Genomic DNA, 17,054 nt, shown 5'->3' with positions numbered 1-17,054 from the left:
CCACCCACGGACAGCAGCAGAGCCAGGGCTTCTGTCAAGCTGTTCTTTATTTCAGGGAGAGGGCGGGGGAGGGGCTCAGTCCTTTTTGGCAGCAGCTTTCCTCATGGCGGCCAGTACGTTGCTCAGCTCCTCCCGCTTCCTCTTGGCGCGGATGTGCGTCCCCACCTGCCAGGAACGAGGCCGCCATCAGCCCGGCCCCGACTCCCATCCTACCCCGCCCCTCGGCCGGCAGCGCCCACCTACCCTTTTCTTGATAAACTTGAGGGCCCGTTTGTCCTTGGAGACCTTCAGTAACTCCATGGCGCGCCGCTCGTATGGGGCAAAGCCACACACCTCCCGAATCATGTCCCGCACGAACTTGGTGTGTTTGGTCAGACGCTGGGGGGGGAAAGGGGCGGCCGTCAGGGTAGGGGGGATCCCTGCATTCTAGTTAAGCAGCTTCTCCCGCGCTGCCGCGATTCCCCTGGCTACTTCCTCCCCTGTGTGGGTAGCTGTGAGAACCAAAGTACCAACTCCTAGCGCTTTTCACCGCGCCCGGAGCAGCTCCCATCCTCCCTAAGTCCCAGTCTCCGCAACACTGGCAGGACGCACCTGGAGTCTGGGCTGCCTGCTAAATAAAGGAGCCCAATACACTGACACACCTGAAATCTCTCAACCTCGGGTCAGCTCCATGAGCGAACTCCTACTCCTGCGTCAGAACCCCAAATCCGCTGCCCCGCGCCGCTCTCAAGGTGCTCCCTCTGCCCCAGCGTGGATTGCACGGTCAGGGAAAACCCAGATGGGTGTCCGCCTTCGAGCCCCAGGCAGGAAGTCCCACTCCCCCACCCCATCTCCTCCATTCAAGCCCCCCTTAGTTCTGCGCCCGAATGCGCGTTCTTTCAGGTCGAGAGCCTTTGCCCAAACCATGCCCTCCGCCCTCCAAGAAACCCCCAACAACCTCCGCGCGGCCCCCGCACTCACCCCGCGACGGCGGCTGTGCCTGGGCTTGCTCACGTTCTTGGTCACTTTGTGGCCCTTGTTGAGGCCCACGGCCATAGGGTAGCGCAGAGCCATGGCTGCGGACAGCGACGAGGAGAAGGGGCGGAGGTGAGTACCGCCTCGGTTCCCGAGGCCCAGGGCCCCGCGTCCCGGCTCCTTCAGCCTCGCTCGCCACAACCAACCATCCTCCAACCTGCACAGAGGACCCGGGAGTCCGGATGGCGGCGGATCCCGGCAGTGCGGGTACCCACTTACCTGCTGCTCTCCAGAGGCGACCACGGCGGAAGGGCTGGCGCCGCGCGGAACTCTGGGATATCTACTCGGCTCAGGAGGCGCAGGCCAGAGAGGCAAGAACGGCACGCGCTCCCCCTGGCGGCTGGAGTCTTCCCCCCGCGGTTGCGCTGAGCATGCGCGACCGAGCTCCCTGAGCATGCGCGTTTACTCCTGCGAGCCCGAGAGCTGGAGTCGGACCCAGTGGGGGTGGCTATGGCTGCGCTCCTCCCTCTGCCTGTGAAATGAGTTCGAATCCCAACTCCGCCGATTTCGGGCCGACCCTGCATCGACATCACTTCCCAGAATTTCTTCACTTGCAGAACGAGAATAATAATACCAAACTGTGTGAACTGTTAAAACGCCCATTAGGCCGGGCGCGGTGGCTCACGCCTGTAATCTCAGCACTTTGGGAGGCCGAGGCATGTGGATCACAAGGTCAGGAGCTCGAGACCAGCCTAATACGGTGAAACCCCGTCTCTACTAAAAATACAAAAAATTAGCCAGGCGTGCTGGCAGGCACCTGTAGTCCCAGCTACTCGGGAGGCTGAGGCAGGAGAATGGCGTGAACCCAGGAGGCAGAGCTTGCAGTGAGCTGAGATCGTGCCACTGCACTCCACCCTGGGCAACAGAGCGAAACTCCGTTTAAAAAAAAAAAAAAAAGCCCATTAACGAGGGTATTGGTTTTGTTATCAATTAGTCAAGCTCTAGACTAGGTCTGAATACAGCAACGCGTAATAGTGCCTCTTGGGGACATCTGATGTAATTTAGGTGGTGTAGGGACGGGACGCTAAATAACTGAATCGGGTGGCAAAAACACACAAGTTTCCAGTTTTTCTCCTTTAATGCTACTAATATACGAGAGAGTCTCAATTTAGGGCTGCTCTAATTGGGGTTAGCGCTTTCATGTTTTTTCCAGACAGGGTCTTGCTCTGTCGCCCAGGCTAGAGTGCACTGCTGTAATCATAGCTTATTGCAGCCTTGACTTCCAGGGCTCAAGTGATCCTCCTGCCTTAGCCTCCTTAGCTGGGACCACAGGCGCATGCCACCACGCCTGGCTAATTTTTTAATTAAAATATTTGTTTGTGGCCGGGTGCAGTGGCTGACACCTGTAATCCCAGCACTTTGAGAGGCCGAGACAGGGGGATCACCTAAGGCTAGGAGTTCGAGACTAGCCTGGCCGACATGGTAAAACCCCGTCTCTACTAAAAATACAAAAAGTCAGGCGTGGTGACCCACACCTGTAATCTGAACTATTCGGGAGGCTGAGGCACAAGAATCGCTTGAACCCCGGGGGCAGGGGTTGCAGTGAGCCCAGATCGCACCACTGCGCTCCAGCCTGGGCGACAGAGTGAGACTCCGTCAAATAAATAAATAAATAAATAAATAAATAAATAAAGACAGGGTTTCACCATTTTGGCCAGGCTGGTCTCAAACTCCTGACCTCAAGTGATCTGCCCACCTTGACCTCCCAAAGTGCTAGGATTATAGGCGTGAGCCACCGCTCCTGGCCCTCTCAGCCTCCATTTCCCCAGCTGTGAAATGGGACTGAGAGTCAAGGCCCCTGACACACACACCCCCTCCCGCTGCCCGCCGGCTGCTAGCAAATTGGAATTACCAAGGAATTTGAACAACAGATATGCAAGAGAAGAAGAGTTTTTATTCTCAAACAGGAGGCTGGGTCCAGCTCAGAACACACTCTTTCCCTCCTCCTCCAGCTCAGACCCTGCCACCAGTCAGACGAACAGTGTAGACGCCCCTGCAGGTGTGAAGAGTACCAGAGACCCCAGCTAGGGGAAGCTGGCAGGAGTTGGGGGGGTTCCTCCCAGATGGAATGAATGGAAAGAATAAATCAGGGACTTAGAGGCGCAGGCAGGAGATGGAGAGGGGTCCATGGGTGGCTCAAGGGTGGCGTGACCTCTCTCAGCCTCAGTTTCCTCATCTGCAAAATGGAAGCAGTCACGTCATCAATCATGGCCAAACAGGTGAGGCCTTGCAAGTCCCCGACAAAGGCACCTAACACGGGGCACCTGCACCTCTGAAGCTGTGACTGGTTCCAGGTGCCCGTCGTTTTTCTGGGTTTTGCTTTTCTGTCTTGATGACTTCATCTTGGGCTATGGCCACCCTCTCAGGGGTGTCTCTGTGAGTGTTCTGGCTCCAGGGACAGTTGGAGGGAGGAACATTGCCGTCTGGGACTGGAGGGGCACCCCCCGGTGCTCAGGCTGCAGCCGCGGCCGTGACGTTGAGCTCCTGGCGGATAAACCAGGCCCGCGGGCGCGGCAGCCAGCGCCGGAGCAAGCACAGCAGGTGGAAACGCCACGGGTAGAAGACGCCGGCCGCGCGCGTGGCGCCGCCGCGGATTACGGCCAGGGCTGCCTTGGGCCCCGGGGCCGCCTTGACCCTCGTGACTCCCCTGGGGACGGGAGGGCACGGTGGGGACTGCGGCTGGGGCTGGGCCATGGCCCCCAGCCCAGCCCCCAGCTTGTCCGGGCCTCACCTGACTGCCTCGGCGGCGGAGGCGCGGTCTCGGAGGCCCAGGACGCACATGGTGATGGCCACGTTCACGTCCTGCACGTCCAGCTCCCGCCGCAGGGAGCCGAAGAAGCCGTCCAGCGCAAACTTGGCCGCCGAGTAGGGAGTGGAGAACGACGTGGGCACGCGGCCTGGGGGCGCGGACGGCAGCGGCTGAGTGGCTCCCCCTCGTCCGGGAAGCCTTCCCAGACCCTCCAGGCTCACCCGCATCGAGTTCCCCACTCCCCGTCCCGCAGAGCCGGGGCCGGGTGCACGCACCGAGCAGCGAGGACACCACCACCAGGGAGCCTTTGCTGTCCGTCAGGCTGGGCAGCGCCAGCGACGTCAGTTGCACGTAGCTCAGAAAGTTTACCTGCAGGCGGCACTCGCGAGTCACCGGCAGAGGCGGAGCCCAGGGGCAGGGCGGGGCCAGAAACCCAGAGGGTGGGGCCAGGGCCGGGTCAGAGGCGGGGCCAGAAACCCGGAAGGCGGGCCCGAGGGCGGGGTCAAGGCCGGAGCGAGGGCTTGGGCTAGGAGGGGCGTGGCCAGGGCGGGACGGGTGGAGAGCCCGCCCGGGAGAAGGCAGAACCCGGACCGCGAAGGCAACGGACCACCGGTCCCTGAGATAGAGGGGCGGGCCGGGGCCGGGGCCGCGGAGGAGCGGAGCACCTGCATGAGCCAGCGCGTTGCCTGGGGGCTGCGGGCTCGCGTGCCGGCCGGGGCGCCGCCGATGTGGTTCAGCACGAGGTAGTCCAGCCCGCCTGGCCCAGAAACGCCGGTCAGCCCCGGAGGCCCCTCCCCAAGGACACGATCAAACCCCGCCCCCGATCTTAGCTCCACCCAGAGGGCTGGTCCAGTGAGCTCCGCCCCAGGTAACTCCCACTACGATCAAAGACACCCAGCCTTGGCCTTACTCCCTGGATCTAGCAAGGTTTCGTTCCCATTCAATGAGGCCCCGTTCAGAGCTCTTCCCCTAGACGCAATGAGACTCCACCCCGACCACGCCCCCAGTCCTCATACGTCTCCGCCCTGTGACACCTATTACTGTGACCACACCCACAGCCCAATTCTGGTCCTGTCCCTAAGACCTAGGCCACGGTCCAGGACTCCAGGCTTCAGGCCCAGCCCCTCACCCAGCTTGTCCAGCGCAAACTGCACCACGCTCTCGGGCGCCTCAGGGGAGGCCATGTCCGCCGCGATGTAGAAGACCTTGGGGGCGCCCAGCTTCCGGCAGTTCCCTACCACCTGGGGGGGGGCCAGAGCTGCCCGTGGGCCTCTCCTCTACAGCAGCGCTTCCCCCTCCACCGCACCTGCTGGCCATAGGGAGGCCCCCGCCTGAAAACCCCTCCCCTACTCTGAGCCTCGGGCCCCATTCAACGTCATTCCCAAAAATTTACCACTGCTTGGGGGGCGCAAAGTGGAGGCCCGCGGGCCAGAATACTGGCCAATTTGGTGGTTAGTCAATCACCAACATCTAAAACAGGACATTTCACCTACAATTTCCAGATTGCTAGCTTCTCTTGAAATATTGAAAGGTTTTTGCCCAAGAGCCATACCCTTCCTCGAAGTAGCAATGAGCTGCTTGTTGCTAAGAAGTGCCCACCCTTCCCTTCGCGTTTAAGAACCCTGGCTATCAGCACAGGCTTGGACACTCAATACTCTCATTTGTTAAGAAACACTGCGCCTTCTAGTCACCGTCTCACTGCACTGGCACAACATCCTAATCCACGAGAAGGTGGGTTTTTTTGTTTGTTTGAGACAGAGTCTCACTTTGTTGCCCAGGCTGGAGTGCAGTAGTGCGATCTCAGCTCACTGCAACCTCTGCCTCTGGGGTTCAAGTGATTCTCCTGACTCAGCCTCCCACATAGCTGGGACTACATGCTCATGCCACCATGCCCTGCTAATTTTTTTTTTTTTTTTTTTTTTTTTAGACGGAGTATCGCTCTGTCACCCAGGCTGGAGTGTGGTGGCGCGATCTCAGCTCACTGCAACTTCCACCTCCCGGGTTCCAGCAATTCTCCTGCCTCAGCCTCCGCAGTAGCTGGGATTACAGGTGCCTGCCACCACGCCGGCTAATTTTTTATTTTTTATTTTTTATTTTTTTGTATTCTTAGTAGAGACAGGGTTTCACCATGTTGGCCAGACTGCTTTTGAACTCCTGACCTCAAGTGATCCGTCCACCTTGGCCTCCCAAAGTGCTAGGATTACAGGCGTGAGCCACCATGCCCGGCTTAATTTTTGTCTTTTTAGTAGAGACCAGGTTTCGCCATGTTGGCCAGGCTGGTCTTGAACTCCTGACCTCAGGTGATCCACTTGTCTCGGCCTCCCAAAGTGCTGACTACAAGCGTGAGCCACCACGCCTGGCCAGAAAGTGGTTTTATTGTCCCCGTTTTGCAAATGAGGAAACTGAGAGGCTCAGAGAGGTTAGGCGCCTTGCCCAAGGTCACACGGGAAGCCTGGATCATTGCAGGGATTCAAACCCAGGCTCTCTTCCCTCCCCCCACGAGCACCCCCACCATTCATCTAGACATGGGGTGGCTCACCTTCTGCAGGAGAGCCTCAGTGTGGGCAGTGAGCACCAGGTGGGAGCCCAGACGCGCGTAGTGATAGGCCAGCTCCTCACCAACACCAGCGTTGGCCCCTGTCAGCAGCACTCGCGCTCCCTGGAGGCTGGCTGGCCATAGCCGGGGTGGTCACTCTGGGACAGGACAGCTGGCCCAGTTTCTCCCTCCCTCAACCCCAGGTGCTCACCTGGGTCGAAGTTGTCATCCCAATAATAGGCAAAGAACAGGGCCCCCAGCCCTGTGAGGAGAAGCACCTTCATGATCCTCTGTGGGCCTGCAGAGGGACAGGGGACAGAGGTGGCCGGCACAGGCCTGGCCCACAGCCACCCGTGTTTGGTGGGTGTTTGGTGATGCCACCGCCTTGGATCCACACCTTCCTATCCACCTCCACAGCCACCACCTGTCCAGGCCACCAAGGTGGCTCCATGAACCACCACACCTGCACCCTCCCCCTCCACCCTTCTCAGCCCTCTCCATCCACACACCTCGCCTTTCCTGGACTGAAAATCCTTCCTGTTCCAGTTAGAATAAAAAACAGACTCCTTGGTGGCTACAAACACCCTGCGTGGACCTGTCCTCCTTGCTCACTCCGCTCCACTAAAACAGACCCTTCGCTGTTCCTTGAAACCAGCCAGTCACCAGCCTGCCTCAGGGCCTTCGCGTGGGCTGTTCCTACTGCCTAGAATGCTGTTCCCGGATATGACCCAATGGCTTGCTCTCTCACTTCTTTCAAGTCTCAGTGCAAAAGTGACCTCCTTCAGCTGGATGTGGTGGGTCACGCATGGAATCCCAGCACTTTGGGAGGCTGAGGCGGGCAAATCACTTGAGATCAGGAGTTCGAGACCAGCCTGGCCAACATGGTGAAACCCCATCTCTACTAAAAATACAAAAATTAGCCGAGCGCGGTGGCAAGTGCCTGTAATCCCAGCTACTCAGGGGGCTGAGGCACACATGCCTGTAATCCCAGATACTTGGGAGGCTGAGGCAGGAGAATCGCTTGAACCTGGGAGGTGGAAGTTGCAGTGTGCCGAGATTTGCCATTGCACTCCAGCCTGGGCAACAAGAGCGAAACTCCGTATCAAAAAAAAAAAAAAAAAAAGTGACCTCCTTCAAGCGAGGGCCTTTTTTTTTTTTTTAATTTTAATTTTAATTTTAATTTTATTTTTGAGGCAGAGTCTCACTCTGTTGCCCAGGCTGGAGTGCAGTGGTGTGACCATAGCTCACTGCAGCCTGGACCTCTTGGGCTCAAGCAATCCTCTTGCCTCAGCCAACGGAGCAGCTGGGACTACAGGTGGGTGCACCAGCACGCCCAACTAATCATCGTATTTTTTGTAGGGATGGGGTCTCACTATGTTGCCCAGGCTGATTTCGAACTCCTGGGCTCAAGTGATCCTCCTGCCTCAGCCTCCCAAAGTGCTGGGATTACAGGTGTGAGCCACCGTGCCCAGCCCAAGGATCATTTGTTACTCGTTCCACCATCCTTCTCTCCATGTAGACCATCAGCTCCATAAGGGCAGGAAGGAAATGGAAATCTTCTATTTTGTTCACTACTGGGTCTTCAGGGCCCAAAACTGTGCCAGGTACACAGTAGGTGCTCAATAGGTACCAGATTGATCATGGAGTGATATGAGGTACGTGGGAGGCGAGAGGTGAGGAAGCCAATAGACAGCTCGCTCTCTGGAGACACCCAGAAGGAGTTTGACACGTGGGGCTGGGTTGGAGACAGAGGTGCCTGCGTCATCCAGATGAAGATATGATTTCAGCTGTGGGAGCTGATTCACTAACTCCAGGGAGAAGGTGAAAGGGAGAAACAGTCCAGGGTTTTTTTTTTTTTTTTTTTGAGACTGAGTTTCACTCTTGTTGCCCAGGCTGGGATTACACTTTGTAATCCCAGCATTTTGGGAGGCCAAGGTGGGCGGATCACTTGAGGTTGGGAGTTCGAGACCAGCCTGACCAACATGGAGAAACTCGGTCTCTACTAAAAATACTAAATTAGCCGGGCATGGTGGCACATGCCTGTGATCCCAGCCAATGGAGCAGCTAGGACTACAGGTGGGTGCATCAGCATGCCCAACTAATCATCGTATTTTTTGTAGAGATGGGGTCTCCTGCTGAGGCAGGAGAATTGCTTGAACCCAGGGAGGCGGAGGTTGCAGTGAGCTGAGATCGCCCCACTGCATTCCAGCCTGGGCAACAGAGTGAGACTCTGTCTAAAAAAAAAAAAAAAAAAGTCAATGGGACAAGGGGAAGGGGACTTCCAGAACCAGGAAGCTGAGACAGACCAGATGGAGGGGATCATGGAGGAGTCCCTAAATCTCCCATCTGTAGGTCCAGCCCTAGGTTCTTTGCCTCTGCTGTCCTCTGGGTGTCTCCTCTTGACAACCTCCGGGTCCCTTAGAACCAGCAGGACCCAATCCAGGCTCAGCATGTCACCCCATACCTGCTTCTCTTCCCAGCTCACCGTCACAGAAATAGCCCCACTGTCCCCTGTCCCTAAATGGGAGACCCAGGTATTGTCCTCACCTCCTTTTATCCTTTCACCCCCATGAGCTCATGGTTTTCAGATCTTATCAGTTCTCCCTCTCCAGTCTCTCCCCAGCTGTCCCTTCCTCTCTCTCTCCAGGACTCCCAGATTGTCACCTCCCTCCTAGACCCTACCCCGGGCCTGACCACCCCCATCTTTCCTTTGACCTCCCTTCCATCTCCCATTTGGTCTGCCCCACCTCCACACTGGCTTCCTCATGTCCGCACTCATTCCCTCCCTGCCTCTTCTGTCAATGCAGCCAAAGGCGTCTGTGTCAAAAGCAACATGGCCATGGCCCTTCCTGCTCCAAACTCTCTCAGGGTTCCCCACTGCAACTGATGGAAACCAGGCTCCTCACTGCACCCCATGAGGCCCTGCAGGAATAGCCCCTGACTACCTGTCTATCCTCTCCCACAGCCCCATCTATGAATCGTTCAGTTCTCAAAATAATGAACTCCTCACCTTCCCCAGACACACCAGGCATGCCCACAGGAAGAAACGAGCTTCCACCTTTTCGCCTTCCAGGGACAGCCCATGAAGCCTCTCTGCTCATCCCTCTTTCCACCCCCAGCTCTACACTGACTGCAGCAACTCGGCAGGGGGAAGTGGGACCAGATGGACAGACAGGTGGACGGATGGGTTGGATGGATGAATGGATGGATGGACAGATGCATGTATGGATGCATAGATAGAAGGATGGATGGGTGGATGGATGGATGACGGACGGACAGATGTATGGGTGGATAGAGGGATGAGTGGATGGATGTATGAATGGATAAATGGGGGGAACACATAAATGGATGGAAGGATGGATGTATGGACGGACGGATGCATGGATGTATGGACGGATGGATGAGTGGATGGCCAGATAAATCGATGGATGGGTGGACAGATGGATGAGTGGAAGGATGGGGGGAGCAGATGGATGAACGGATGGGTGAGTGGATGGGCGGACAGATGGATGAACGCATGGGTGGATGGATGGGGAGTCAGATGGATGAACGGAAGTGTGGATGGATAGATGGAAGGATGGATGGGTGGATGGCCAGATGGATAGACGGGTGGGGGGCAGATGGATGGATGGAAGGATGGACGTATGGACGGATGGATGGGCAGATGAACGGTTGAAGCAGCCCGGCCGAAATGCGGGAGAAATGGAGGGGAGTCTCTGCACAACGCATTGGCCCCTTCTTGACCTCAGCGGGCCTTATCTTCCCCTCTGAACAAAGCGAGCGTGTGACCCTCTGCACACCCCTAAACAGTGCACTCACCCACTCAGGCCTCAGTTTCCCCCCACTGTCCAGCGGGGGTGGAGTCCCGGCCTGGGAGCCACGCGAACGCCCCCACGGTCCTCTCTTCTCGGCCGCCTCCTGCCGGGTCCCCGACCGCACCCCCTCCGGTAGCGCACGGGTCACGTGACTCGAAGCCCACCTCCTCCCGGGGAGGGGCCGGGCCTCGGGGACCCAGCGCCGGAGCGTCGCCGGGCAACAGTCCCCGCCTGGTCTCCACCTGCCAGCAGGGGCCCGGCCCCGCCCCCTGGGCGGACGCCCCGCCTCCGAATCGATCACGTGAGGGGGCCGCCGCTCTCGAACAATCCCGCCCTCTCGTTGCCGTGACAACCGCCTTCTGGGCACACTCTTCCTAAGTCCGGGCCCTTGGTCCCCCGCGCGGGCGCGGGTGGATCTCTCGGGCTCTGACTTCTTTTCGGGTCACCTTCAGGCTTCAGCCAGGCACCTGACGCCTCTTTCCCCTCACGGTGCCAGAGCAGGCCCGGGCCGGGCCGAACTACATTTCCCAGGAGGCTCCGCGGCCAGGTGCAAACAGCGCCGTACTGACTACATTTCCCAGACAGCCTTGCGGCGGCCCGGGCCTTAAAGCGTCCATTTCCCAGCGGCCCTCCGCTGCGAGACCGCAGCCCTTCTGTGGAGTCTCAGAGCCGCAAGACACTACGACTCCCAGGGGACCTTGCGTCGGGCAAGAAAGACTACACCTCCCAGAGGCCTCTGCGGCGCCGCGACAGGAAGCGGCGGGCGAGTCGAGTGTCCTTGCGCGTGGATCCGAGCGACCATGGTGGCCCGGGTGTGGTCGCTGATGAGGTGCGTGGGGGCGCCGGAGGAGACCCGAGTCCCCGAAAAAGTCCCTTTTTGTGGGCATCCCTGTCTCCAGTCTGGTCCCGATCTGCTCTTCTCTTCCCGTAGAGTCACTTCCCCTTCGTCCCCCGCCTATGGGCCAGATAGGGAAACTGAGGCTTCAGCGGGGTGGGGCTTCCCGAGGTCGCCAATCCCCTCCCTCCTGCTTCCCAGCGAGTCCTTGGCGTTCCGTTCGCGGTGTCAGCCTCCGCCTCCGAGCCTCAGGTGTCTTTTCTGTGAAGTGGGAATGCCAGTGAATCCTGCCGCTGGCGTGGATGAGAAGTGAATGCGTGCTCGGAGCTGCGAGTGACAGCGGGCAGGAGGCGCCCAGGGACACTTGGTTTCTCCAGGGCTAGAAGGCTTCTAGAAGGTCAAGATCTTACGTCTTCACTGTCCCTGCTTACTGTGGGACTTTGAGTGACCCACTCTCCCCCTCTGGGTTTCAGTTTATCAGTTAAAGTGGCGTCCAGCCGCCCTGCCTTGCACGTTGTAAAACGAGTGCTGTATATAATAGAGGTCTGGGTCGACGGTGCTACAGGGTCGACGGTGCTACACTACAGAGTGTCACCCTGTGGACGGTGAGCCCTCAGGAGGGTCTCACTCTCCCCATGGGCCTTGGCCCCTGAGGGTGGCGGTCAGTGTCCGCTGAGCTTCTGCTCCTCCCGTCCCTGCCCGCAGGTTCCTCATCAAGGGAAGTGTGGCTGGGGGCGCCGTCTACCTGGTGTACGACCAGGAGCTGCTGGGGCCCAGCGACAAGAGCCAGGCAGCCCTACAGAAGGCTGGGGAGGTGGTGCCCCCCGCCATGTACCAGTTCAGCCAGTACGTGTGTCAGCAGACAGGCCTGCAGATACCCCAGGTACTACGAGCTGGGAGCGAGGCCAGGGCTTGGTAGGTGGTCAGCTCTGAGGGGTCCCTCCAGCCCTGCACGATGTTGTCCTCCATATTGATGCTGGCCTGATTCTCCGGCCTGTCCTCCTCCCTCCACCTCTGGGGATGGGCTGCTGAGCCTTTTCACCAGTTCTTTCTGCCCATCTCTTTTCCCAGCTCCCAGCCCCTCCAAAGATTTACTTTCCCATCCGTGACTCTTGGAATGCAGGTAAGGCACCCAGTTTCTTTGCTTGGAGGGAGACACCCCACTCTAGCCCCTCTCCCCACTTCCTGGCCATTCCTTTCTGTCCATACCCCTTCCTGCCCGACACGTGTCTCTTAGGGATCTAAAAGGGAAAGGAGGCGGAGCACAGTGGCTCACGCCTGTAATCCCAGCACTTTGGGAGGCTGAGGTGGGCGGATCATCTGAAGTCAGGAGTTCCAGACCAGCCTGGGCAACATGGTGAAACCCCATCTCTACTAAAAATACAAAAATTAACCGTGCGTGGTGGTGCGCGCCTGTAATCCCAGCTGCTACTTGAGAGGCTGAGGCAGGAGAATTGCTTGAACCCAGGAGGCAGAGGTTGCAGTGAGCCGAGGTTGCACCACTGCACTCCAGCCTGGGAGACAGGGTGAGACTCCCTCTCAAAAAAATAAAATACAAAAATTAGCCTGGTATGGTGGCGCACTTGTAGTCCCAGCTACTTAGGAGGCTGAGGCAGGAGAATCGCTTGAACCCAGGAGGCGAAGGTTGCAGTGAGCCGAGATTGCACCACTGCACTCCAGCCTGGGAGACAAGAGTGAGACTCCTTCCCTGCCCCCCCACCCCCCCACCCCCACCGCCCAAAACAAACTCTAGAGTTTCCCAGGGGTTGGAGGCTGGGTGAGGCTGGGAGGGGAGCATCACCAGTGGCCGTCCCTTTCCCACAGGCATCATGACGGTGATGTCAGCTCTGTCGGTGGCCCCCTCCAAGGCCCGCGAGTACTCCAAGGAGGGCTGGGAGTATGTGAAGGCGCGCACCAAGTAGCGAGTCAGCAGGGGCCGCCTGCCCCGGCCAGAATGGGCAGGGCTGCCACTGACCTGAAGACTCTGGACTGGGACCCCACTCCGAGGGCAGCTCCCGGCCTTGCCGGCCCAATAAAGGACTTCAGAAGTGTTCCCTGACCTGTGTGCTGGCCCCAGGGGGCACAGGGTCGGCCTGGTGGTGCCCAGAGCACCGAAGCCTGGGCTTCTGGCTCCTGATGGCTTGTCAGGGCTTGACCTTGACCACAGGCCATAGCTCTCCCCTTTGCCGTCTGCTCTGGTGCAGGGAGTCAGAGGTCAGAGCGGCTGCTCCCGGTGCTTCACAGGCTGTGCTCTAGGGCCGGGAAAGTGCTTTGGCCAAGCCTGGGTTGTGGAGGGTCTTGGTTTTGGAGGGCTGAAACCAGCATAGGGCAGTGGAAGAGCTAGAGTGGACAGAAGTGGGGTCTGCTTCCCTGTGGGACACAGGGCAGGAGCCCCCAGGGCCACTGGTTCCCGCCCTCCTCAGCTCCTGTCCGCAGTCCTGTCCCAGCCCTTCCTTGGCCGGACTCCACCCTCATTCCACCCTCTCCCCGACAACACTAGCGGGGGAATCCTGGCCATTGAAGGAAATCCAGGTGTTTGTTGCCATTCAGAGGGTCTCCCGGACATCCCCTCTTCCCTGGGACGCCTTCCCTGACACCCCTGCCGCACGCTGGCTAGGCTACCTGGCAGCCTGCACGGGTCCCCCGCATCAGGCATGAGCCCTGGGAGGCTCCCAGCACCCAGCCACAGAGGGCGGCCCACAGGTTTGGTGATGGCAAGAGGCCTGTGCCCAGAAACCAGTCTGGCGGCTCCAGACAGATGGGGGTGGTGGGGGGCTGGGGTGGGGCCAGAGTCCTCCGTAGGATGCTGCCCTGGGAGCAGGGAGCAGGCGGGTGATGCTCACCGAGCTGGAACATGGTCCCCGTTCCCAAGAGTTCAGGAGTTTATGTTGCTTGGTGTAGGGGACTGAGCTCAGGAGGGGACAGCTGTTACAGAGGAGAGGAGCAGAGACTAGAGGCTGGGGCATCTCCCCTGCTATTCCACTCAGAGAGGAGAAGCCACTGGCCTGAGCAGGGCGTAGGAGGGGTGTGGCTGGGAGCAGCAGTCTAGTCTGGTGGAAGGGGAGTCCACAGGGCCTGCCCATCCCATTCCCCCCAGGAGCGTGGTCCCGGGGCAGGTCCCTGACATCTGCTGTGCCACTGTCCTTACTGGGCCTTAGCAGTGGTGGGGGCAGGTCTAGGGTGAGGGAGGGATGAGCAGGGCAGGGGAGCATCCCTGACCCTCGGTGCTGCAGGAGGAAGCCGGTGCTCGCCGGAGCACCCACACACCCACTGTCCCCTGACACCATCCACCAAGCCCTTCCCAAAGGTCCAGGAAGGAGCAGACTTCAGGCCCATTTCACAGATGAAGAAACTTGCACAGACAGACAGTTCCGTCTGCCCAGCCTGTCCAGAGCCCAGGCTGTTCACCACAAACCCTCGCGGGGGATGCAGAATTTCCAGTCGCCTTGCACCCAGGCACCCAGCCCCAGCCCCAGCCTGTGAGGACAGGAGGGGTTTGCACTCAGTGCTGTGATGCCATGGCTGGGCCAGGGGGCGTCGGCCCGCTCCAGGAGGCCTCTGCAGCCTCACACCTGTTACCATCACTGTTAGAAGGACTGGATGAGGCCAGTGAGCAGCTGCCTTCTGGCCCCTCCCCTCCATCCAGGCGGCCGGGTCCTGCAGCTCCACGAATGTGGCTTAGTTCTTCCCTGGGGTCACAGGCTTTATCCCATGAGTCAGTCCTCGCCCATCCACTGGCACCTGTGTGCAAGAACGTGCCTGGGGTCAGCGGAGTTGGGGGGCCATGGAAGCGGAGCTCCAGAGAGCAGAGGTGGCTGAGGCAGGTCTAGGGGTGACTTTGGGAAGGCGGGAAGGGGCTGGGGAAACACCTGATCACACCTACAGCCAAGACCACAGAGCAAGGCAAGGCTGGCATATGGCACAGTGCCATTTGACAGCTGGGGTCACTCGATAGCTGGAAGCAGGACGGGCTAGGAACGGAGTCCAGGGAAAGCTAGCCTGTTGCGATGTGGGCTGGGCAGAGCTAGAAGAGAGAGCAGGCGGAGTCCATAGGCGGAGGCCAGCTGGGGCTGGGGCGTGGGGGACACCGAGTGGCTGTCATCAGTGGCTGCCCTTCCTTTCAGCTGTCACCACAGCTGGCCATGGTCCCGCTCCAGCCTTGAGTGCATCTTGCCCGGCCCTGTCCTGGAGTGAGTGCTAACTCGCCATCCCAAGGAGTGGTGGGTGCAGCAGAAATGGAGGTAATTAGCTGGGTGTGGTGGCCTGTGCCTGTAGCCCCGGCTGAGGCAGGAGGATCACTGGGACATTGAGTCTGCAGTGAGCCATGACTCCACCACCGCACTCCAGCCTGGGTGACACAGTGAGACCCTGTCTCTTAATAATAATAATAATAATAAAGCCAAGGTAACCAGGAGCAACGTGAGCCCTGAGGGTCCCCAACCCTGGCTGGGGGGATGCTGGGCTCAGGGTCTCTGTGGTACCAGCCCAGAGCATGTTCAGCCCACCTTTGGCCCCATCCATCCGGTGCCATGTGGGCCAGCGGCAGCCTGGCTTCTTCCTGTGTGGGATGAGGGCTGAGCAGCCAGTTTTAATTAAATCTGAAAGGACAAGGTGACAACCGAAGCAGCTGACAGCCACGCGTCTTCTCATCTAACATGGTCCTGGAAATGAGTTTGCTGTCAGTAGAGATGTAGGATTTTTCTTCTCAGACACTTTGCAAGCCAGGGATCTCCAGCCAGCGACGCCTAGCCTGGGCCTCACCTAGCCATGCTGGCACGCCTCAGTCGCCTGTGTTATAGCTTGTACCGGCGCTCCATGGTTCCCGAGCTATTGTACTGCGCCCAAGAAGAATGAGGATACGCTGGACAATGAAGGCTGAGGAGGGAGGAGAAGAATTTTATTGAGTGACTGAACAGCTTTCAGCAGAGGGAGGATACGGGGGGGTGGTTCTCTCCTCCTCGTGTAGCTGGGTCCAGGACATTTTATGGGCTCACAATAGGGGAGGGCAGGCCATAGATAGTATTGGAAAGGGCAACATTCGATTGGTTAAAAGGCATTGTTCAGAAAGATTCAACCAGGAAAGGGTGGGCAAACAGGAACGGAAGTGGGTGGTGGGTTTCCTCTGGGTGGGTTTCCTCCAGGACCAGCAGTCTGGTCTTTCAGCTTTCGGGCTATTTTTGGCTTGAAGGTGGGGTTTCACTGGGACCTGTCCCTATCTGCCTAGACACTTGGCTGTCTCCTGTCACTTTCAGTAGTGATCCCAGTGAACTTGGACTTGAGAGCTGCCTTATGCCTTGGTAGAATTCGGTTTTTGGAGCTGAAGGGAGAGGGAATGCAGTTCTGCGATGGCGCCCTTCATCCCGCAATCCTAAGAGCAGCTCAGTAGCCTCATTTTACAGGTCAGCAAACGGAGGCTCAGAAAACTGCAAGAACTTACCTGGAGGCAGGTGACGACGGTAGAGGCAACAGTGGAAGCCCTGGGCTCTGACCCCTCTGCTGGCCTCTGGCGGCACTGAGGCCACCGGAGGGCTGGTGTCCTTCATCCCCAGGGGTGGTCTCTGGAAGAAGAAAGAGGCAGGCCAAGGGGAGGGGTGGTTTCCTTGAGGCTGAGGCTGAGGCTGGGAGAGAACTTCCAGGCCTCAACCCCCACACCAGCTCTGCATTCCAGGGGCACCAGGTCCCTGCACAGCCTGCCTCACCTCACCTTGCAGGAGAGTAAGACCCTCCCGTCCTCATCCTGGCAGACTCCTCTCCTACACGCTGGGTCACCATGCCCCTGTTCTGAGGCAGAGTTCAGCACCTTTTCTTCGCCTTGGGCACCACAGTTTGCTTTTGTGTGACTTAGCTCAACAGGATGCAGGCTCCCTGAGGGAAGGGACCATGTGTTAATAGTAGGCGTGTTCCCAAAACCGCAGCATAGAGCCTGGGGTATAGAAGATGATTAGTAAGCATGGGCTGGGCGCGGTGGCTCATGCCTGTAATCCCAGCACTTTGAGAGGCCGAGACGGGTGGATCACCTGAGGTCAGGAGTTCCAGACCAGCCTGGCCAACATGGCAGAAGCCCGTCTCTACTAAAAAAATATGAAAATTAGCAGGGCATGATGG

At 58.6% G+C, this 17,054-nt stretch overlaps 3 protein-coding genes across 17 annotated transcripts; 1 reads left to right on the top strand and 2 right to left on the bottom strand.

The window, feature by feature from the left end:
* Window positions 1-32: 32 nt before the first annotated feature.
* RPL36 (ribosomal protein L36) lies at window positions 33-1,282 on the bottom strand. Its single transcript, NM_001132141.1, is given in 4 exon segments — window positions 33-165; window positions 244-378; window positions 961-1,055; window positions 1,234-1,282. Coding segments are annotated over 3 exon segments (318 nt in total). The 5' UTR covers window positions 1,054-1,055; window positions 1,234-1,282; the 3' UTR covers window positions 33-75.
* A 1,606-nt stretch (window positions 1,283-2,888) lies between these two features.
* Window positions 2,889-10,351, bottom strand: HSD11B1L (hydroxysteroid 11-beta dehydrogenase 1 like). 13 transcript variants are annotated; one of them, XR_008516357.2, is made up of 9 exons: window positions 10,119-10,336; window positions 6,511-6,597; window positions 6,303-6,433; window positions 4,893-5,004; window positions 4,429-4,520; window positions 4,039-4,132; window positions 3,746-3,911; window positions 3,283-3,661; window positions 2,889-3,190 (listed from the first exon to the last, which is right to left on the bottom strand). XR_008516357.2 is itself a non-coding variant. In XM_002828498.6 (8 exons), the coding sequence occupies exons 2-8, from the start codon at window positions 6,581-6,583 to the stop codon at window positions 3,466-3,468; spliced, it is 864 nt and encodes a 287-aa protein (XP_002828544.2). In that variant the 5' UTR covers window positions 6,584-6,597; window positions 10,119-10,336; the 3' UTR covers window positions 2,889-3,465. The 13 variants fall into 13 exon arrangements, 11 of the variants coding, with proteins under 11 accessions (XP_002828544.2, XP_054395402.2, XP_063575938.1 ...); XM_002828498.6 differs by having other exon boundaries at window positions 2,889-3,661; XM_054539427.2 differs by having other exon boundaries at window positions 2,889-3,661; window positions 6,511-6,635; window positions 10,119-10,254.
* Window positions 10,305-13,000, top strand: MICOS13 (mitochondrial contact site and cristae organizing system subunit 13). 3 transcript variants are annotated; one of them, XM_054539436.2, is made up of 5 exons: window positions 10,395-10,943; window positions 11,423-11,554; window positions 11,655-11,832; window positions 12,021-12,072; window positions 12,774-13,000. In XM_054539436.2, the coding sequence occupies exons 1-5, from the start codon at window positions 10,915-10,917 to the stop codon at window positions 12,869-12,871; spliced, it is 489 nt and encodes a 162-aa protein (XP_054395411.1). In that variant the 5' UTR covers window positions 10,395-10,914; the 3' UTR covers window positions 12,872-13,000. The 3 variants fall into 3 exon arrangements, with proteins under 3 accessions (XP_002828545.1, XP_054395411.1, XP_054395412.1); XM_002828499.6 differs by lacking the exon at window positions 11,423-11,554 and having other exon boundaries at window positions 10,305-10,943; XM_054539437.2 differs by lacking the exon at window positions 12,021-12,072 and having other exon boundaries at window positions 10,445-10,943.
* Window positions 13,001-17,054: the final 4,054 nt, after the last annotated feature.

Source organism: Pongo abelii, chromosome 20 (assembly GCF_028885655.2).
Source record: "Pongo abelii isolate AG06213 chromosome 20, NHGRI_mPonAbe1-v2.0_pri, whole genome shotgun sequence".
Taxonomy (NCBI): domain Eukaryota; kingdom Metazoa; phylum Chordata; class Mammalia; order Primates; family Hominidae; genus Pongo; species Pongo abelii.
The sequence above is the reverse complement of the archived record's forward strand: the minus strand, read 5'-3'. Positions and strand labels throughout refer to the sequence as shown.